Here is an 18,423-nt window from a genome sequence, read left to right as displayed (position 1 = left end):
TTTCCTTGGATTAGCAATCCTCTGATTGCAAACCAAGTAAATCCTCTGTGTCTGATTTCATTTAATTAGTCTCTTTTTGTTTTGATTACAAGTACTTTTATTTAGTTAAAAATACGAGAAAGGTTGGTTTAATTTTTCAGGTCAATTCACCCCTCCCCTCTTGCCTGCCTCCAAAGGGACCAACAGTATATATTTTCTTCTATTGGTATCATACTTGAGGCGTATATCCAACACTACTAATTTATGTAGAGTACTGGGTAGTTAAGTTTTTTCAGGAATGACCTTATAATATTTACAAATTTTTCTATTTTTCTTCCTAACCATAAGAAAGTGAATTAGCAATTTATTATTCTCACTTTTGAACATGAATAAGTGTTATTCTCTTTTCTTGAAAAATGTACTAGTTAATATAAGGTCATATGTTATTGTAAAATCTAATATAGTTTTTCCTTCTTCATTTCTCATTCTAAACCCTTAACCCCCATGTTGTAGGATCAAAAAGTGCTTGGGGGGGGGGGGGGATGAATAACACTCATGGCTAATTCGTTCATTTCAAAAAACTTTAAGTAAATACGCAACGGAAAAGTAAAGACACGGAAGCAATGCTAACACTTTTGGTTACTTGGTTTGGAGTTTGTGTCGACTCTTACTCCAAGGCCCGCGATCGTTGATCGCTTTTGGTCGGCAATCACTATAAGCTCGAGAATCTTTACAAGATTAATTACAAGTATATAATTTAAGTGCAGAAAAAATATACCAACAACTAAGAATGAGAAAATCTGGAGTTCAGGTTGTCGGAGCAATGCTACAGCTTCTTCGGATCATTTTGTTAGCAGCACACATAAGAAGTATTGCGAGTATGAGTTATTTTTTGGCATATGCTCGGACCAGCCTTATATAAGTTGTTGAGGGCGCCTTCAACCTCCATAGGAGGCACCTCTAAGCTCCATTGAGGGTGCCCTCCATCCAGCGTTCGAGGCGCCTCCCATCTCCTTGGAAGGCGCCTTCGCTCCTTGCTGCGAGGCTTTCATCCAAGTCACTCAAGGCGCCTCCAAGCTCCATGGAGGGCGCCTCGGGTATTGTTCATCCGAGGCTTCCTTTGGCCAACTTTATTCTTGCAAGGCATATTAGTTCACAATAAAGTATATGTTGCAAAACCAAGTTAGCACAATAATATAAGATAAATATAAGTACTTGATAGTCATCGGACTATCTGATTCTGACTTTGGATTTCCTCCGAAAATCCTAGGTCGAACCGACGTCTACTGTTCTCTCACCGGGGAACGTGCCATTACCTACTCCTCACAAGAGAGTTTACCTGTTGACAGACCGATCCTTCAGACCGACTGAACTTTTTCTCAGCGTCTAAAGCTTCCAGTCTTCATGTTGGACATCCGCTCCATGACCTGTCCAGACTTCCACCAGGTTTGCGACACCAAGATTTCAACCTAAAGTCCTCGACTCTAGGATTTTTGTCCGAAGCCTTCGACCTGCCAAGACTTTCTGCCTAAGGTTACTGTTGGTGCGGTTAGAACTAACGGTCTAACTCAAGTTTTGATGAATGACAAAATAAGTTAAATTAGTTTTGTTGTTATCTAACACTCTGACCGAGTGTACAGGAGAAGCCCAGACAGGTCGACGAGCTGACCTGATGTCTGGCACGAAGTCCAAATGGGTCGACGGGTTGACCGGACGTTTGGCACGAAGTCCAGTTAGGTCGACGGGCTGACCAGATAGCTAGCACGAAGCCCAGCCGGGTCGAAGGGCTGACCGGACGTCTGGGAGGTAAGTGGAGGTAAGTCACTGGAGGGGAGTGACTGTGAGGACGCGTTCTCGGGAAGGGAACATTAGGCGTCGATCTGACTTAGACCCATTTCAGATATCTAAGTCGAGATTGTAGGTGCAGCGGGGCCGACAAGAGGGGGGTGAATTGACTACAACTAAAAAGTATACCCTCTTCAAGAACTTTCAACTCAAAAATACCACAACAATAATAAATAGAAAATAAAATAAAATAAAAGCAGGAAGACTCAACGATTAACTTGGTTACAACCAAGAACGTTGTTAATCCAAGGCGGTGGGAAAAAGCGCACTGAGAAAGTCTCCTTTATTGTAGGCGGAAAAGCCTTTTTACACTGAGAAAGCTCAAAGCTGCTAGGAATTGATTACAGAGTTGAATGCTTGAATGAATGAATATTTCCTAACTCTAAGGGCCTTTATATAGCTCTTAGAAAGTCTATCCCAAGGGTCCAAAGCGCCTCTAACAAGGTTCAAGGCGCCTCCAACCAAGTCAAGCGGATAAAGTTCTATCCGCGCATAAACGGTCGAGTTGACCCGGGCTGAGGTGCCTCAAACAAGCTTGAAGGCGCCTCAAAGGTTTGAGGTGCCTCCAATGCTTGATTATAGCACCTCAAAGGTGGAGGCACCTCCAATCTTGATGAAGGCGCCTTGAGCTGCATTTCCAGCTCGCTTTCTCCTTTGCTTTGGCTTCCGAAGCTTCGTTTGCTTGGGTGATTTCGGCCAACCGAAATAGGGCTCACCCGAACCCAATTTCTGGCCTTCTCCTCGAGCAGTCTTTCATCCCGGCTTTACGTCCCTCGAACGTCGCGCACGTTCTTCTCGCCCACCGGTGTACTCTTCCGTAGCTCTTTCGTCCTTCAGATGCACCGAGCCCGTCGGCTCCCTTCCCGTGCCGTCCTTCTCGCTAGCTGCGTCTTCCGCTCGACTTCTTATGCTCATAAGCTCCTGCACACTTAGACACAGGGATCAAAAACAAACATGACCTAACTAACTTAGTTGATCACATCAAAACAACCACGGGGTCCAATAATCTCCCCCTTTTTGATGTGCATCAACCCAAGTTCAAGTTAGGGTAAAAACAAACAAATAATAATTTTAAAAAAATAACTAAAATTAACAAACAAATTAAATAGTAATTTTAAGAAAATTACTAAACTAACATTTTAAGCACATAAATTGCAATAATAGAATTTGCATAAGTTAGAATAAAAAAAAATTAATTTTGCTAACTCCCCCTAAACTTGTTACCTAACTCTCCCCCTTTAATCATAGCAAAAACGGGGTAAAAAAATTTCTAAGTCATGGAAAACAAATTTCTGAGACTTTTGAAAGAATTTTCTATGTTAAAACTTAGGCAAGATATTAGATTTAGTTCTAATTTCAGAAGAAATGTTTAACTTAGGAAAAAAAATATTATAGAGAATTTTCCTAAGTAAAAAAAAAAATTATGCAAGAAATATTTTTATTGACTTAAAGAGATGTTTAAAGAAAAACTTTCTAAAGCATTATTTAATTTCAATTTTAATGATTTACCAGAAAGTTAATTAAATATTTTATTTTAATATTTTGATTTCCAGGTCATGGCGAGACATTAGGTCTTCTTGGTTATTGGAGCAACAACCACTTCCTTAGACAAAACCTCATAAAAAAATTGTAATGTTTAATTTTCTCGCTGTAAGCCCTAACTTAAAAATAATTTAAACTAGCAAAGATTTTGGAACCCAGTATAGGTTCCTTTCTACAGGATTGTTTAAGAACTTAGGGGGTATATAATTTCTTGGAATTCGTCTAAGTTGTCCCTGATGCTTTCTTATATATCAGTTTAATTTTTCATAAACTTTAATTTTTGATTTTTGAAAAACATTAATGTTTAAACATGCATCAGATTTTAAACTTTCAATTTGAAGTTTCAATTTATCATTTCCAGATTTCAAATTATCTAACATTTTATTTAAGTTAGCAATTTCTTTTTCTGATTCAGCTAAGTCTTTAGAAAGAGCTTTAATAAATTGAAACGACTGTTTAGGGTTTAGAGCACGTACCTTACTTGCCTTACTTTGTGATGCTCCCCCTTCCCCCTTCATCATAGCTTTCCTCTTCTGATATTCCTCCCCCTTCATCTATGCTCATTTCTGAACTTAACTCTTCTTCTACCTGGTGGTTCGTCATCAGCGCTAGTCCCGAGAAGGCTTCGACTTCAGATTCGGAGGACGTTGAATCGTCCCACGTGGCCTTCAGGATTTTGTGCTTGGAGGTGTTTGACTTGTGCTTTACCTTCTCCTTATCTTTTGACTTTTCCTTTATTTTTGAGCAGTCATCCTTGATGTGCCCTTCTTCGTTACAATTGTAGCACCGGACTGTCCTTCTATTGCGCTGATGCTTTCTCGACTGTGACCGAAATTTATTAATTTTAAGAAATTTATTAAAACGTCTTACCAGTAGCGTTGCTTCGGTTTTGTCGATTGAAGCTTCGGAGTTGGGATCGTCTAACTTGGCTTGTAAGGCGATGTCGAGGTTTGACTTCACTATTTCTTTAGGCTCTGCAATTCGAGACTCGTGAAGTTCGAAGGTAGAGAATAAACTCTCTAAACTACTTACCTCAAAGTTTTTAGAGATGTAGTAAGCATCTACTAAGGAAGCCCATTCCGGAGTTCTGGGGAAGGCGTTGAGCGTATACCGGATGGAATCTTGGTTCATTATCGATTCTCTAAGATTCATCAGTTGCGTTATCAGCTCCTTGATCCTCGCTTGGAGTTGCGCTACCTTCTCGCCGTTGTTCATCCGGAGGTTCGTTAACTAGGTCCGGAGGATGTCGCGCCTCGCTAGCTTAGCTTCCGAGGTATCTTCGTGAAGCTCTAGGAATTTATCCCAGAGGTCTTTAGCGGAATCATAGCTCCCGATCCGACTTACCTCCTGGGGCGGCAGAACACTGAGCAAGTGGAATTCCGCCTTTCTGTTAGCTACGAAATCAGCCTGCTCCTTCTTTATCTAGTTGTATTCCTCTTTATCTTTTAGCGTTGTATATCCATATCTTATTATTAAAATAATATCAAATTTAGTCTTAAAAAATACCTCCATTTTTCGCTTCCATGTAGCAAAGTCTCCTTCAAATTTTGGGGGATGAATGTTCGCGCTGGCCATCGTCTTGATCTTTTGTGCTTCAGTTGGCGGTTAGTCCTTCTGAGGATGTCGGGCTCTGATACCACTTATAGGTGCAGCGGAACCGGCAAGAGGGGGGTGAATTGACTGCAACTAAAACGTATACCCTCCTCAAGAACTTTCAACTCAAAAATATAGCAACAACAATAAACAGTAAATAAAATAAAAGAAAAGCAAGAAGACTCAGCGATTAACTTGGTTACAACTAAGAAGGTTGTTAATCTAAGGCGATGGGAAAAAGCGCACTGAGAAAGTCTCATTTATTGTAGGCGGAGAAGTCTTTTTACACTGAAAAAGCTCACAAGCTACTAGGAATTGATTACAGAGTTGAATGCTTGAATGAATGAATATTTCCTAGCTCCAGGGGCCTTTATATAACTCTTGAAAAGTCTATCCCGAGGGTCCAAGGCGCCTCCAACAAGGTTCAAGGCGCCTCCAACCAAGTCAAGCAGATAAAGTTCTATCCACGCACAAACGGTCGAGTTGACCCTGACTGAGGCGCCTCAAACAAGCTTGAAGGCGCTGCAAAGGTTTGAGGTGCCTCCAATGCTTGATTAAGGTGCCTCAAAGGTGGAGGTGCCTCCAATCTTGATGAAGGCGCCTTGAGCTGCATTTCAAGCTCGCTTTCTCCTTTGCTTTGGCTTCCGAAGCTCCATTTGTTTGGGTGATTTCGGCCAACCGAAATAGGGCTCACCCGAACTTAATTTCCGGCCTTCTCCTCGAGCAGTCTTCCATCCCGGCTTTATGCCCCTCGAACATCGTGCATGTTTTTCTCGTCCACCGGTGTACTCTTCCGCAGCTCTCTCATCCTTCGGACGCACCGAGCCCATCGGCTCCCTTCCCGTGTCGTTCTTCTTGCTAGTTGCGTCTTTCGCTCGACTTCCTGTGCTCCTAAGCTCCTGCACACTTAGACACAGGGATAAAACACAAACAGAACCTAACTAACTTAGTTGATTACATCAAAACAACCACGGGGTCCAACAGAGATCTTGACTAGATTCTGGTCTCGAGGAGATGGAATCTAGCTAATACTCTACTTGTTAATTTTAAACTGTGCTAACACTTTGTTTTGCAGGATATATATATTGTATGTTTGCCTCCGGACTAACGTTTTCTTGCAGGAAGGAAGTTGTTGTAAAACCAGGGTCCGGGGGGCCCGGGATGGATTCGGGCGCTCGGAATGGGTTCGGGCGCTCGGAACGGGTTCGAGCGCCCGGAAGGCAAAATCTATCCTCAACGAGCTTCGCCACGTGGAGTACCCTAGTTGGCTCTGCTACGTCATATTCAGGGCGCCCGAAAGGATATAGGCGCCCAAAAGGATCCAGGCACCCCGAACCTCCTATATAAGGAGGGTAAAGGCTGGAGCTAAAAAAACAACGAACAATCTGCTCTCCTGTGCTCCTGCGACGCTGCGAAGGTTCTCTGACAATATTTGGTTTTCTTATTATTCTCTTATCGTCGGTTTTATTTTCCTTTACTAAAATTCCTGTACTGCATTTGTAAATATATTTCGAATTATTAGTAATTACCCATTGAAAGCACCCTGGCGTGCGAGCCTTGGAGTAGGAGTTGCCAAAGGTTCCGAACCAAGTAAATTTTTGTGTTTGCTTTGACTTGTTTATTTTCCGCTGTGTATCTCGTTTTTTTAATCGCTATTCACCCCCCCCCCCCCCCCCTCTCTAGTGAAACTCACGATCCAACAGTTACCACCCCTTAGGACCTTGGGTTATCACCCCATACGGTTTTCCACCTGCCTAATCGCAACTAGGATTTTTACCTAAAAACCCTTAGGGTGCGTTTGGTTCAAGTTATCATATATAACCTTGGTTATGTGATTACCAGGTAATCATATAACTAAGGTTATGGGGAATAAAACATAACCAAACGTTGTTTGGTTCAACCTAGGTAATGTAACAAAAACTTGTTTGTTTGAAGGTTTTAATAAATACCTTAGTTTAATATTTTACCGTATTACCCTCAATTACAAAATCAACTATACATATTATTATCATTATTATTATTATTTATTTTTTTACTTTTCTTTTTCTTGTATATCTTTTACTTTTTATGCGTTTTTTAAATTTTTTTAATGTTTTTATATTTTTTATATTATTTATATTTATATTTTTTGTATTTTTTTACATTTTTAAATGTTAATTTTTATTTATTTATTTTATTTTAAAATTTTTATTTATTTATTTTTTTAAATTTTTTAATTTTAAAATTTTTTATAAATTTTTTAATTTTAAAATTTTTTTAATTTTTTAAAATTTTAAATTTTTTAAATTTTTTTTTAATTTATATTTTTTAAAAAAATTTTATTTTTTAAAATTATTTATTTTTAAAAATTTAAAAAAATTTTAAACATTTTTTTTATTTTTTAATATTTTTTTCTCTTTTTTCTATGTTTTTTCTTATCGGAGGGTATTTTTGGTAAAAAAAATTCGTTAACTCCGGAATCAAGAAAAACCTTAGTTTTCTAAGGTTTTCCGATTCCGGGCTGTATGACCCTTTTGCTGACGTGTCAGGCATGCAACATTACTCGGGAATCATCGAATACCTAAACCAAACAAGGTTTTTGTTGATAACCTTGGATGGATAACCAAGGTTATCAAGAATAACCCTGAACCAAACGCACCCTTAGGACTTTCTTACAATCTCATTCAAACTTGTTAGATCATAAATAACCTTAACTTTGAACCCTTTTCCATTATCAAAATTCAGGTTCGATCGTCGGATGCTTCTCTCACCAATACATGTATCATCTCATATTCCTCATTTTTCATTCCGACATGCCCATTTAGATCACTTCTTATTAAAATCATTTCATTTGACGGAATATTTTGTAATACTTCATCTAAGTTGTCCCAAAACCTTGATTTGGTAGTTTTATCTAATCCTACTTGCGTTGCATATACGCTAATTATGTTCATAGTTTCTGTCATCACTATTATCTTAAGGGCTATAATTCAATCTTCTTTTCTAACTACTCTTATAACTTCATCCTTTAGCAAATTATTTATAATAATACCTACTTAATTTCTTGCTTTACTCTTTCTTGTGTACTATAACTTAAAACTTAAATTCTCTATCATCTTTGTCTTCTCATCTATCCATTTTATCTCTTGTACATACAAAATACTATTTTTTCTCATAATTATCGTATCTATTGCCTCCATTGATTTATCAGTGAGGGCTACTATGTTATATGTTTTAAATCTTAGACTATTAATTTTTTTTATCATATTTGTTCTTAACCAACCTATGGTGTGCGAATTTTTATCTATTTAACACTACACCCAAATTCTCATAGAGATGTAGTGATATTTGCATATATGTTACAATCGGACCCTGCAATGCGAACTCTTGCATATTTAGTACTACACCGAGTTCTAGAGATGTAGCAGTCATTGCCAAAATGTTAAAGTCAGACCCTGCAATGTGTTCCTTCCAGGGAACAACCTAACATTAACACAATATTTTAATGAATCTATTCATTGAATATTTACACTTTAATTGTCTATAAGCTCGAATAATTACAAAGAGATAGACAATTAAAGTGCAAATACAAATATACCGACAACTTTGTGTTGAAGCTTGGGTGTAGTTGTCAGAGTAGTGTTTCATCGTTGTAGAATGCTTTTTAGATCCACACTTGAGTACAAAAATTGTAGCAATTGATGTTTTGGAGCTGCTAGTCGAAACATCTTATTTAGGCCTTTCCAAGCGTCTGGACCACCCTGAGTGCCTCCACTGGAGCCCATCCAATCCTGCTTTAATACTAAGTTATCCAACTTTGGGTGTCTGGATCACCCTCGAGCGCATGGACTGTTGACGTAGCTGCACCTTGGTAAAACTCTATCTGTCTTGCCTCTATCCAATCCTGGGCGCCTGGACCAGCCCCGAGAGCCTGTGTTGGTGTAGTTGGCACTAATGGTCAAACATGAGTTTTGATGAATGACAAATAAGTTAAAGTTTGGCATGTTATGATCCAATCTTGTTACCGAGTGTGCATGGTTGACTAACCTCAGTCAGGATATTCGATTCCTGATTGGTTGAAGACCGGATGTGCGATTTTGGTAGGTAAGGATGTTTGATTCCCGAAGTCCGGATGTGTGATTCTAGAGGTAACTTTACAGTTGGTAAGTAGAGGTAAGTTACTAGAGGAGAGTGACTAAGTGAGGATGCGTCCTTGTTCGAAGGGACATTATGCGTCAGTTCAATTTAGGTTCATTTCAGAAATATAAATTGAGACACTGGCTAGATCCTGGTCTCAAGGATATAGGGGTCTAATTACTACTTCTTATTATATTGTGTGAATATTCTCTTACAGGTTATTGGATTAACACTTTTATACAGGGCAAAAGAAGCACAAAAGGAATTGGGTAAACAGTGCCCCGAGACACCTTCCATAGTATGGAAGACACATTCGCACTATTCATGAAAGGCGCCTTCAGTGCCATGGAAGACGCCTTTCGCAAAATAAAATTCAGACTTCGTCATAGATAAGGAGCGGGTGGTTTAAAATCAGATTCCTCACATTAGAGGCGCCTTCAAAGCTATGGAAGACACCTTAAAAGGATGTTTCGCCCAAGGCTTCAACAACAACTTCTATACAAGCTTCTACGTATTTGATCGACTTTCCAATTGCTCCGGCTTGCTATTGCGGCCCTGCTATGACTCTACTGTTAGGACCTTCGGATAGCGGCTAGAGAGGGGGGGTGTGAATAGCCGACCCCAAATTCGCGTTTCTTTCTACAAATCAAGTTAGCGCAGCGGAAAAATAACAACAGAAACGTAAATGGAGAAATCAAACCTCAAGCACAGCGATGTAACGAGATTCGGAGATGAAACTCCTACTCCTCGGCGTGTCCGTAAGGTGGACGAATCCTCTCAATCCGTCGGTGGATGAGACCCCGGAAAACCGGCTAATAAACACTCCTTCTGGGTGGAGAAACCTCGCCACAATCTCTTGCAACAGCAAGATAGGAGTACAAGAAAGAAAGCAAGAAACAAAAAGCAATACGAATGTAAAAACACTTTGCCTTCTCGTCGACGGGAGTCCGTTGATGAAGCAACAACTTCACGGATGCCCAACAGCAGCTGAACCAGCCGAAGGAAGCTCACTCGAAGCTTCAAGAAGTATGAGCTCAGCAAAGCTCAGTAAGACCAGAAGGAACCAGGAAGAAGATTAAGCACTGTAGAAGCCCTCGACCTCTTTATAACCTGCACCTGCTCACCTGGCGACAGAGTTCTGCGAAGAAGACGGAGATAGCCGTTGTGACTCAACGGCTATGCCTGGACCGATCACCTGATCGGTCCAGGAGAGCCCTGATCGGTCCACAGACCGATCAGGCTAAGCCTGGACCGATCAGACCATATCCTGATCGGTCCAGGAGGGATCTGATCGGTCCCTGGACCGATCAGTCCTTTCTCTCCTTTTCCTCTGTGTTGCTTCCTGATCGGTCTCGGGCGGTCGGATAACTCCTGATACCACACCGATTGGTTCTTGATGGTGCGGACCGATCAAATATCGTGGATCGGTCACGGGCCGATCCGGGTTTAAACTCGACCCTAAACCCTACCGGTCCCGAGCGAGCTACAGGCCTCTCGACCTAGTCAGGAGAACGAGCTACCGACCCCTCTCCGGCGTCCGGTCGAGCGAGCTCAGAGCCCTCTCGACCTGGTCAGGAACGAGCCACTCGAGCCCTCTCCGACTTCGTCCGGTCCAGAGAATGAGCTACCAAGCCCTCTCGACATAGGGAGCTGCCGAGCTCTCTCCGACTTCGCATGCCAAGCTTCCATACTTGGACTTCTCCCGTGCCAAGCTCCCTGCTTGGACTTTTCCGTGCCAAGTCTCCATACTTGGACTTTTCCCGTGCCAAGTTTCCATACTTGGACTTTTCCGTGCCAAGTCTCCATACTTGGACTTTTCCGTGCCAAGTCTCCATACTTGGACTTTTCACCAGATGTCTGGTCAACCTTGACCTATCTGGATTTCCCTTGCCTGGCTTCACTCACCAGGACTTTCCAACTGCCTGGCTTCACTCACCAGGACTTTCCCTTGCCTGGCTTCACTCACCAGGACTTTCACCTGGCTTCACTTACCAGGACTTTCCCTTGCCTGGCTTCACTCACCAGGACTTTCACCTGGCTTCACTCACCAGGATTTCCCGAATCAGGTCGACTCACCTCGGGTCAACCAGGTCAACCTTGACCAAAGATTGCACCCACAATCTCCCAAGTTTGTATCAGAATACAACTTTCCTACTCTCATCAAACATCAGAATAGAACTTTTTTATTCTCGTCAAACATCAAAATACAACTCGAGTCAGGTCAACTCGAGTCAAGTCAACCTTGACCTAAGGTTGCACCAACATCTACTACGCTCAACTGCCGCCGAGAAGCCGTCCAAACACTAAGTTCGAGCCGACCGACGACAAACAGTGTTTGGTAAAAAGTTAATTCCTATATTTACTTTATGCAAATGGGAAGTGTAGCGTGTTACACTTCTCCGACTCTCTTTGTATTCAATTACTCTTTCGACGATTCCGGAAGAGGATTTAGTATATTACGCGTTGATAGGTCCTCGGGACCTGAGTCTTAGAGTAGGAGTCGCTGAAGGCTCTAAACCAAGTAAAAACTTAATCGTATTTTTGCTTGTTTTTCTATTTCGCGGTCTTACTTAACTTTCCGTTGTGTACTTTTGTTTTTAAAATGCAAAAGACAAGATTTTAAAAATCACGTGATTCACCCCCCTCTCACGCATGTCTCGATCCAACAACCTGGACTCTGATGTGTGCTGACCAATCGAAGCACGCTAACTCAACAACATGTGTGGTTGGGTTCAACCCAATCCAGGCCTTGGACCCACTCCGGACGCTTAGACCTGCGGGCACCTGTATCCTTTCGGGATGCCTAGAAATCCTTTTTCTAGCTAATTTACAATTTTGATTTTATGCAAGACATGTTAGTCCAAATAGCATACTGTAAAACAGAGTTAGAATATTAAAAACTCGATCAATTTATGACTGAGATCATATCTCATTAAAATCAGAATCTAGTCATGGTCTCAACTTAGACTTCTAAAATAGATCTATGTTAGACCGGCGCCTACAACCCCACTAGGCTCGTCCTCACTGGATCACTCTCCTTCAATGCTTATCTCACTTGTCATTTGTTAACTTATTCAACTCTTGACCTACTAGATCTTCTTGCTTGATGTTCCATTTGAACTTTGACCAGTTGTCAGGTTCCGCGGATTCAACTAAACTTCCTGTCAGATATCAACCTATCTGATTTTCTTGTACTAGTTATTATATCCTCCAGATCTAACTGGACTTCAATCTGATATCAGATCCTATCAAATCTTTCAATCATGTACGTTTAATAAATAGGTTGAAAAATATAATAAAATTCAATAAATTTTTTAATAAATAATTTTGAGATTTTAAAAAAAATAAAAATACATACAATTAATCTTGATTTGGCTCGGCTCGTTGATCTTTTCGCACGTTGATGAAGACTGTCCGATGCGGACTCTGAAATACACGCCTCTTCTATTTGAATACGCAGCCGTCTTTTTATTCTGCGGTAATTTTGTGTTCAGCATCAATGTGGCGATCTCTCGCCTTGCGAACCCTAATACGGTCGGCGGCAGCCTTCACGCCGTCATGCTCCGCCTTCCTCCCCTCCCGCCTCGACGTGGTTCGCTTCCGATCCGATACCTCCGCCAAGGCGCTCGTCTTCGAGGTCGATCTCGACCCCGAGGGCGGGTCCGGACCGAGCGAGATTGAAGTCCTGCGGAGGCACCGCATCGTTGACGAACTTATGCACTTCATGGTCGTCAGCCAGTTCGCCCCCGATTGGCTTCCGTTCGTCCCCGGTGGATCCTTTTGGGTTCCGTCCCAGAAGCCACGCTCCCATGTCTCCGAGGTCATCACAAGTAGTGAGGATTGGAAGCTTAGAAAACCGCTCTCGAAAGAGGAGGTGTTGTCATTCACCACCGAAAGGGGTTGGCCCTCTTCAGCCTATTTTTTCGAGGGTAAACAATCATATCTTTGAATATTAATTGTTCATTTTTTGTAAACGATAGTTCTTTTTCTCTATCCGTAGTCCAATTGATCCAGTTATCTAGATTAGACAATCCAGATTTCTTGGAACTTATCTGAGCCTCACGAAATTTTGCTAGGGGTCAATGAATTATCTTAGATTTTATTTTATTTTTTTTCTAACACGTCCTAATGCTTATAAATGCCTGCTAATTTTTGTCACAAATAAATAAATTGGAATCCCAATAATAGTCAGAACTCTGTTGAGCTTGAGAACAAATTGGCCAAAAGTTTAGCTAATTCTTGTAAAGCTGATTGCTTCCATCATTTCTGGAGAAATTATATTTTCAAGGGCAAGTTCTTGAAAGAAAACACTTCTTCATCTGATCTACAAAGATGCCAACCTTCATTTTTTCTTACTTTGTTTTTAGTATAGGTTTTCGGGTTTATGGTAAGGTTTCCAATAAATTTGGTTCCCCTAATCCTTGAAAAAAGAATTTAGCAAATGATATATTGTTGCTTAATTCAGTTGATATCATAATTAGTTATTTGCTATATTTCACAAGTTTGTTTTTAGTTTTTGTTGATTTCCTAACGCCTGAATGACCATCCTATTTCTTCTTTATTTACAAAATTCATACCCATGAACAACTAGAATATCTCATTCAAATATTTGGTTGTAAGGGAGATCTTTTCTGTGCTCGCTAGAGCAATCTCATTTCTTAAATTATGAATTACTCCCTGCAAAATGAATCAGTTGGATGAGGCCTGCTTGGTGTATTATTGTGAACGTGGTGCTTGAGGTGGAGTCTGTTTTCTTTCTGAGTTTCATGTGCCTGGTTCGGCGTGGATTAGGGGAAGCATGGCAATATGTTTGGATGAAATGTATGAAGTTCTCTGGTTATTGAACACATTTACTGATTTTTGTTGACATGCAAGTCCTAAGATAATTTCTACTAGGTCACTAGCGAATTAATTTATTCAAGCTTTTTAGAAATAGATTTTCATCAGCATCTAAGCTGCCTTTTCGCCCTTAATATTCTATCCAATGTTAATTATTTCCTTGTTCTCTTTTCATGTTAGTAAATTTCAATATGATTTGAGATTGCAATTGTTCTGTTAGCGTTCTCTACTGCATTTCCCATCATCTCCTAGCGGAAAATAGAATATGTAGAACACCATAGATTGTTTAGATATACTAGCTGATGTGATTGTTTACAGTTGCTAGTTGGGTGTCTTTGCTCGTGTAGCCAGAAGTCATGAATAATTCTTTGAAGCTATTCTGTTGCTATATCTCTTTGATTCATTTTCTATTTAGTTGTCAAATGTTGTTTTGAATATCAGTAGTGTGTTTTTTGTCTGCGAAAATTGTTAGCTTTTGGGCTCACAATGTCTTCTATCTATAACAGGTCCATCATCTTCACAAGCAAAGAGACCACAAAAATCTGCCGAGCCACAAACTGACGATGAAGGCAACTGACTCTCATCCAATACTTACAGGGTTAGATCCTTTTACTCCTTTTGGCTTTGCATAATTCTCATAGATAATGTACTCATTCAGGACAAATCATTTACCCTGTAAATTGATGTTTTGCTATCCTCACCATTATGCTCGTTCAGGAGTGACCTACCAGGATAAGCATTATTGGGCAAGGAATTATAATTGAAATTTATTGTATAAAACAATACATCATACCTCATTGTGGTGAAATTTGAAGGAGAGAAACCGTTGGATGAAGGAATTCGTCTCTTGCTGCATGTGAGAAGGTTACAATGATGAATGATTCTTGACGATTCCACAAATCAAATCCTACCGTCTAATGGATGTTCTTCTTCTCTTTTTTCTATCTTTTCTTTCTTTCACATCTCTTCGATGAAAGACTTGGACGCATTATATCATGTGAATATCAAGGGGTATATTAGTAAATTGTCCCATGGAAATATAGACAACGTGGGCATTATGGGTAGCCCATATTCCCATGTTCCCATTACCAACGTCTCCTACTCGTTCCAGTTAGGCACAAAGATCAGTTTATCCAGGTAAGTCGCTAAGACCAGTTAGTTACAAAGGTTAAATAAGACACAGACTATATAAGAGTTTAGTCACAAAGATCATATCAGAACATCCAATCCATACTTATAGAAAATGGTTCGTGCGACAACAAACACACTGAGCGATAGATGCTAAGAAGATTGTTGCACCTTGCATAATCGCTTTTTGAGTAATCAATGCTAACAAAGTTGTTACACTTTACTTAGCCGCTTTTCCAAACGAATCAGAGACTCTCATGATGACACCTAACCACTCTCCTAGCGGTACATATCTGTTATCCAGGAAACATCTAATCTTCAAGTGGCACACAACTATTATCTTGGAGACATTAATATGAACATCTCTAATCCCTTATTATGACTATTATATCAAGAGCATGTTTTATATTCAATATTTGCAATCATTTCACATAATAGAAATAGGTCGATCAATGAATAACATCAAAAGATGTAAATTTATTTAATATTCTTTTTAGCTAGAATCTATTTATTTTAATCAGTTGTTTTCCTAATTATGTTCTATAGATCGAATCATTCATAGCGATACATGCTAAAGTTGTAGTTACTGATTAAAACTTTAAGTAAACAGTTAAATATTCACTTAGGACAAAATTGAGATTAATTTATGATCTCAAAGGTTTAATTAATTTATTACCTTTATTGTCGCAATAGCATATATGGTATGAATCACATATTATGATGTTATTCTCTTTACTAAAAAAGAGCATATGTTTTTCTTAAATTTAACATCATATAGATTTTGATCTAGACATATCTAATGTCTAATCATGAATTCAACATAGGAATTTCAATCTGGCTTTCAACCGCTTTAGTAAATTGTGGGTTCATTTACTTCGATCATTATTCAATATAAATGATCTTATAATTATCAAGACGATTTTAACTTATTGATCTGTCTTTGTTTATAGCTACATAAGCTATCTCATAAGTAACGGTCTTACCTTATTTATACTTAACATAATAAAGATGATTATCTATGTGAGTGGATCTATCACTACCTACCAACATGCTCATCGAGATCTTATATGAATGTAACAAAATCATATACACTGAATAAATTATGACAAGTCACACAATCAAATCACAATATCTGATAGTTATTACAATATTGTTACATTTTGCTAAGTTCCAAAAATTTTACATGTTTTTTAAATGACTCTCTAGTCGTTAACTTAGTAAAAGGATATGTAAGCATAACACATGTAGGGACATATTTAAGAAATACTTTTCTTTTAGCCACAATATTCTTTACAAGGTTATATTTTATAGTTATATATTTGTCCTTGCTGTGATATTTGAGATTCTTTGAAAAAGTTATTGTAGCTTAACTGTTACAGTAGATAGTTACTAGACTCTCACTTTGCTCAACAATCTTTAGATGCTTTAGGAACCTTCTCAACTAGACTGTTTCTTGCACAGTTGTTGAATATGCCACATATTCAGCTTCCATAGTTGACAAAGATACACAAGCTTAGTTTTTGCTGTTTCATGAGATGACGAAACCATTCAACAAAAACGCATATCCTGATGTAGATTTTCTATCATTCAGGTTCCCATCCCAATCTGCATTTGAATAACCTATCAGATTCATATTGGATCCTTAGAAACAGAGATAATAATCTGTTGTCGCCTTCAGATATCTGAATATCTTTTTTACCGCCTTCTAGTGTCTCGGTCGTGGGTTTGACTGAATGCGACTGATAAAGTCAACAATATAGTTGATATCGGGATATGTACACAATATAGTGCATATCAAACTACTAATAATATTGACATATGATTTTTTATTCATCTCAGCTATTTCCTTTGGAGTTTTGGGACACATACTCTTGCTCAAAACAGTACCTTTTACAATAGGTGTATGTTTTATGTTGCAATTAGACATGCTGAAATGATATAACATCTTATTTGTATAAGACTCGTGTGACAGACTCAAAAGTCTTTTAGGATGATTTCTAATGATCTTTTCACCTCTAAGATGTATTTAGCTTCCTCTATATCCGTTGTATCAAATTGTGATAGAAGTGATTTCATTCACATATTCTATGTTATTTCTTGCTATCAACATATTATCAACATATAATGATAAAATAACATATTTTTATTTTTTTTAAAACGTAATGATTCTCATTGATTATCTCAAAATCATAAGATAAAATGACTTCGTTACATCTTATGTTCCATTGTCTTGACGCTTGCTTTAGCCCATATATAAACTTTTTAAGTTTATATACTTTCTCTTCTTATCCTTCAGCAATAAAACATTCTGGCTGAACCATATAGATTTCTTTGTCAAGCTCACCATTAAGGAAAGCGATTTTTATATCCATTTGATGCAATTTCAATTCATAATGTGCCACAAAGGTAGGAGTGTAATCAAACCGAGTTGAGCTGAACTCTTGTATGTTTGAGTTTGACTCGTCTGTAATCAAGTCGAGCTCGAGTTTTATTTAACGAATATATTCATGGCTCACAAGTTTATTCGAATTTTTATCGAATCTAAACGAGTTTAATAAATATAAATTATAAATTTAAATATTCATTAAAAATTAAATTATATATTTAGAGAAAATTATAATATTCTTATTAAAATTTAAAATTTTATTCTAATAAATAAATTAATATATTTACCTATATTTTTCATATAGAGTGTAAAATCTATAAATTTAATATCAAAATTATTATTTTTTCATTTAAAAGTTGATTCATGAGTTTACTAACGAATATGCTCACGAGCTAACGAATCGAATATTGTGAAGTTTGAGCTTGGTTTGTTTATCTTAATTAATTTCAATAAACAAGTTCAAACGAGTTTTTATCGAATCGAGTTTCGAATAACTCATGAGCGGCTTAGTTTGTTTACACCCTTACACAAAGGCTAAAACAATTTGTATTGATACAAATTTCACTATGGGAGAAAATGTCTCTTCAAAGTCAATACACTCCATTTGGGAATATCCTTTTGCAACCGGATGAGTTTTGTATCTGGTTTTCTCTTTAAGTTAAGAATCCACTTATTCCTAATATTCTTTCTGTCGAAGGAAGATCAACTAAGTCCCAAATATGATTCTTATTCATTGATTCTATTTCTTCATCCATTACAATTAAGTCCCAAACATGTTTCTTCAATAGATTGAGGTTCGCCATCATCAACTTTGAGTGTCATCAATGTCTCATTCTTAATATCAAACTTCTTCTTAGGTTTGATTTTACGGATGCTTCTTCATAAGTTAGGTTGTTGAGAAGTCAACTAATAACTTAGCATATTATTCCTACTCGATTGACTAGATTCAGACATCCCTTTTGACACCTCTCTTGTTGATAATATCTTATCCTTAT

The 18,423-nt window shown here is 38.5% G+C and overlaps 1 protein-coding gene across 2 annotated transcripts; it reads left to right on the top strand.

Annotated features, from left to right (window-relative positions):
* The first annotated feature begins 12,538 nt into the window (after positions 1-12,538).
* Positions 12,539-14,819, top strand: LOC121971393. Of its 2 annotated transcripts, XM_042522644.1 has the most exons (3): positions 12,539-13,004; positions 14,421-14,512; positions 14,632-14,819. In XM_042522644.1, exons 1-2 carry the CDS (start codon positions 12,575-12,577, stop codon positions 14,489-14,491), a joined length of 501 nt encoding a protein of 166 aa, XP_042378578.1. In that variant the 5' UTR covers positions 12,539-12,574; the 3' UTR covers positions 14,492-14,512; positions 14,632-14,819. The 2 variants fall into 2 exon arrangements, with proteins under 2 accessions (XP_042378578.1, XP_042378577.1); XM_042522643.1 differs by having other exon boundaries at positions 14,421-14,819.
* Positions 14,820-18,423: the final 3,604 nt, after the last annotated feature.

This window comes from Zingiber officinale, chromosome 4A, assembly GCF_018446385.1.
Source record: "Zingiber officinale cultivar Zhangliang chromosome 4A, Zo_v1.1, whole genome shotgun sequence".
Taxonomy (NCBI): domain Eukaryota; kingdom Viridiplantae; phylum Streptophyta; class Magnoliopsida; order Zingiberales; family Zingiberaceae; genus Zingiber; species Zingiber officinale.
The sequence above is the reverse complement of the archived record's forward strand: the minus strand, read 5'-3'. Positions and strand labels throughout refer to the sequence as shown.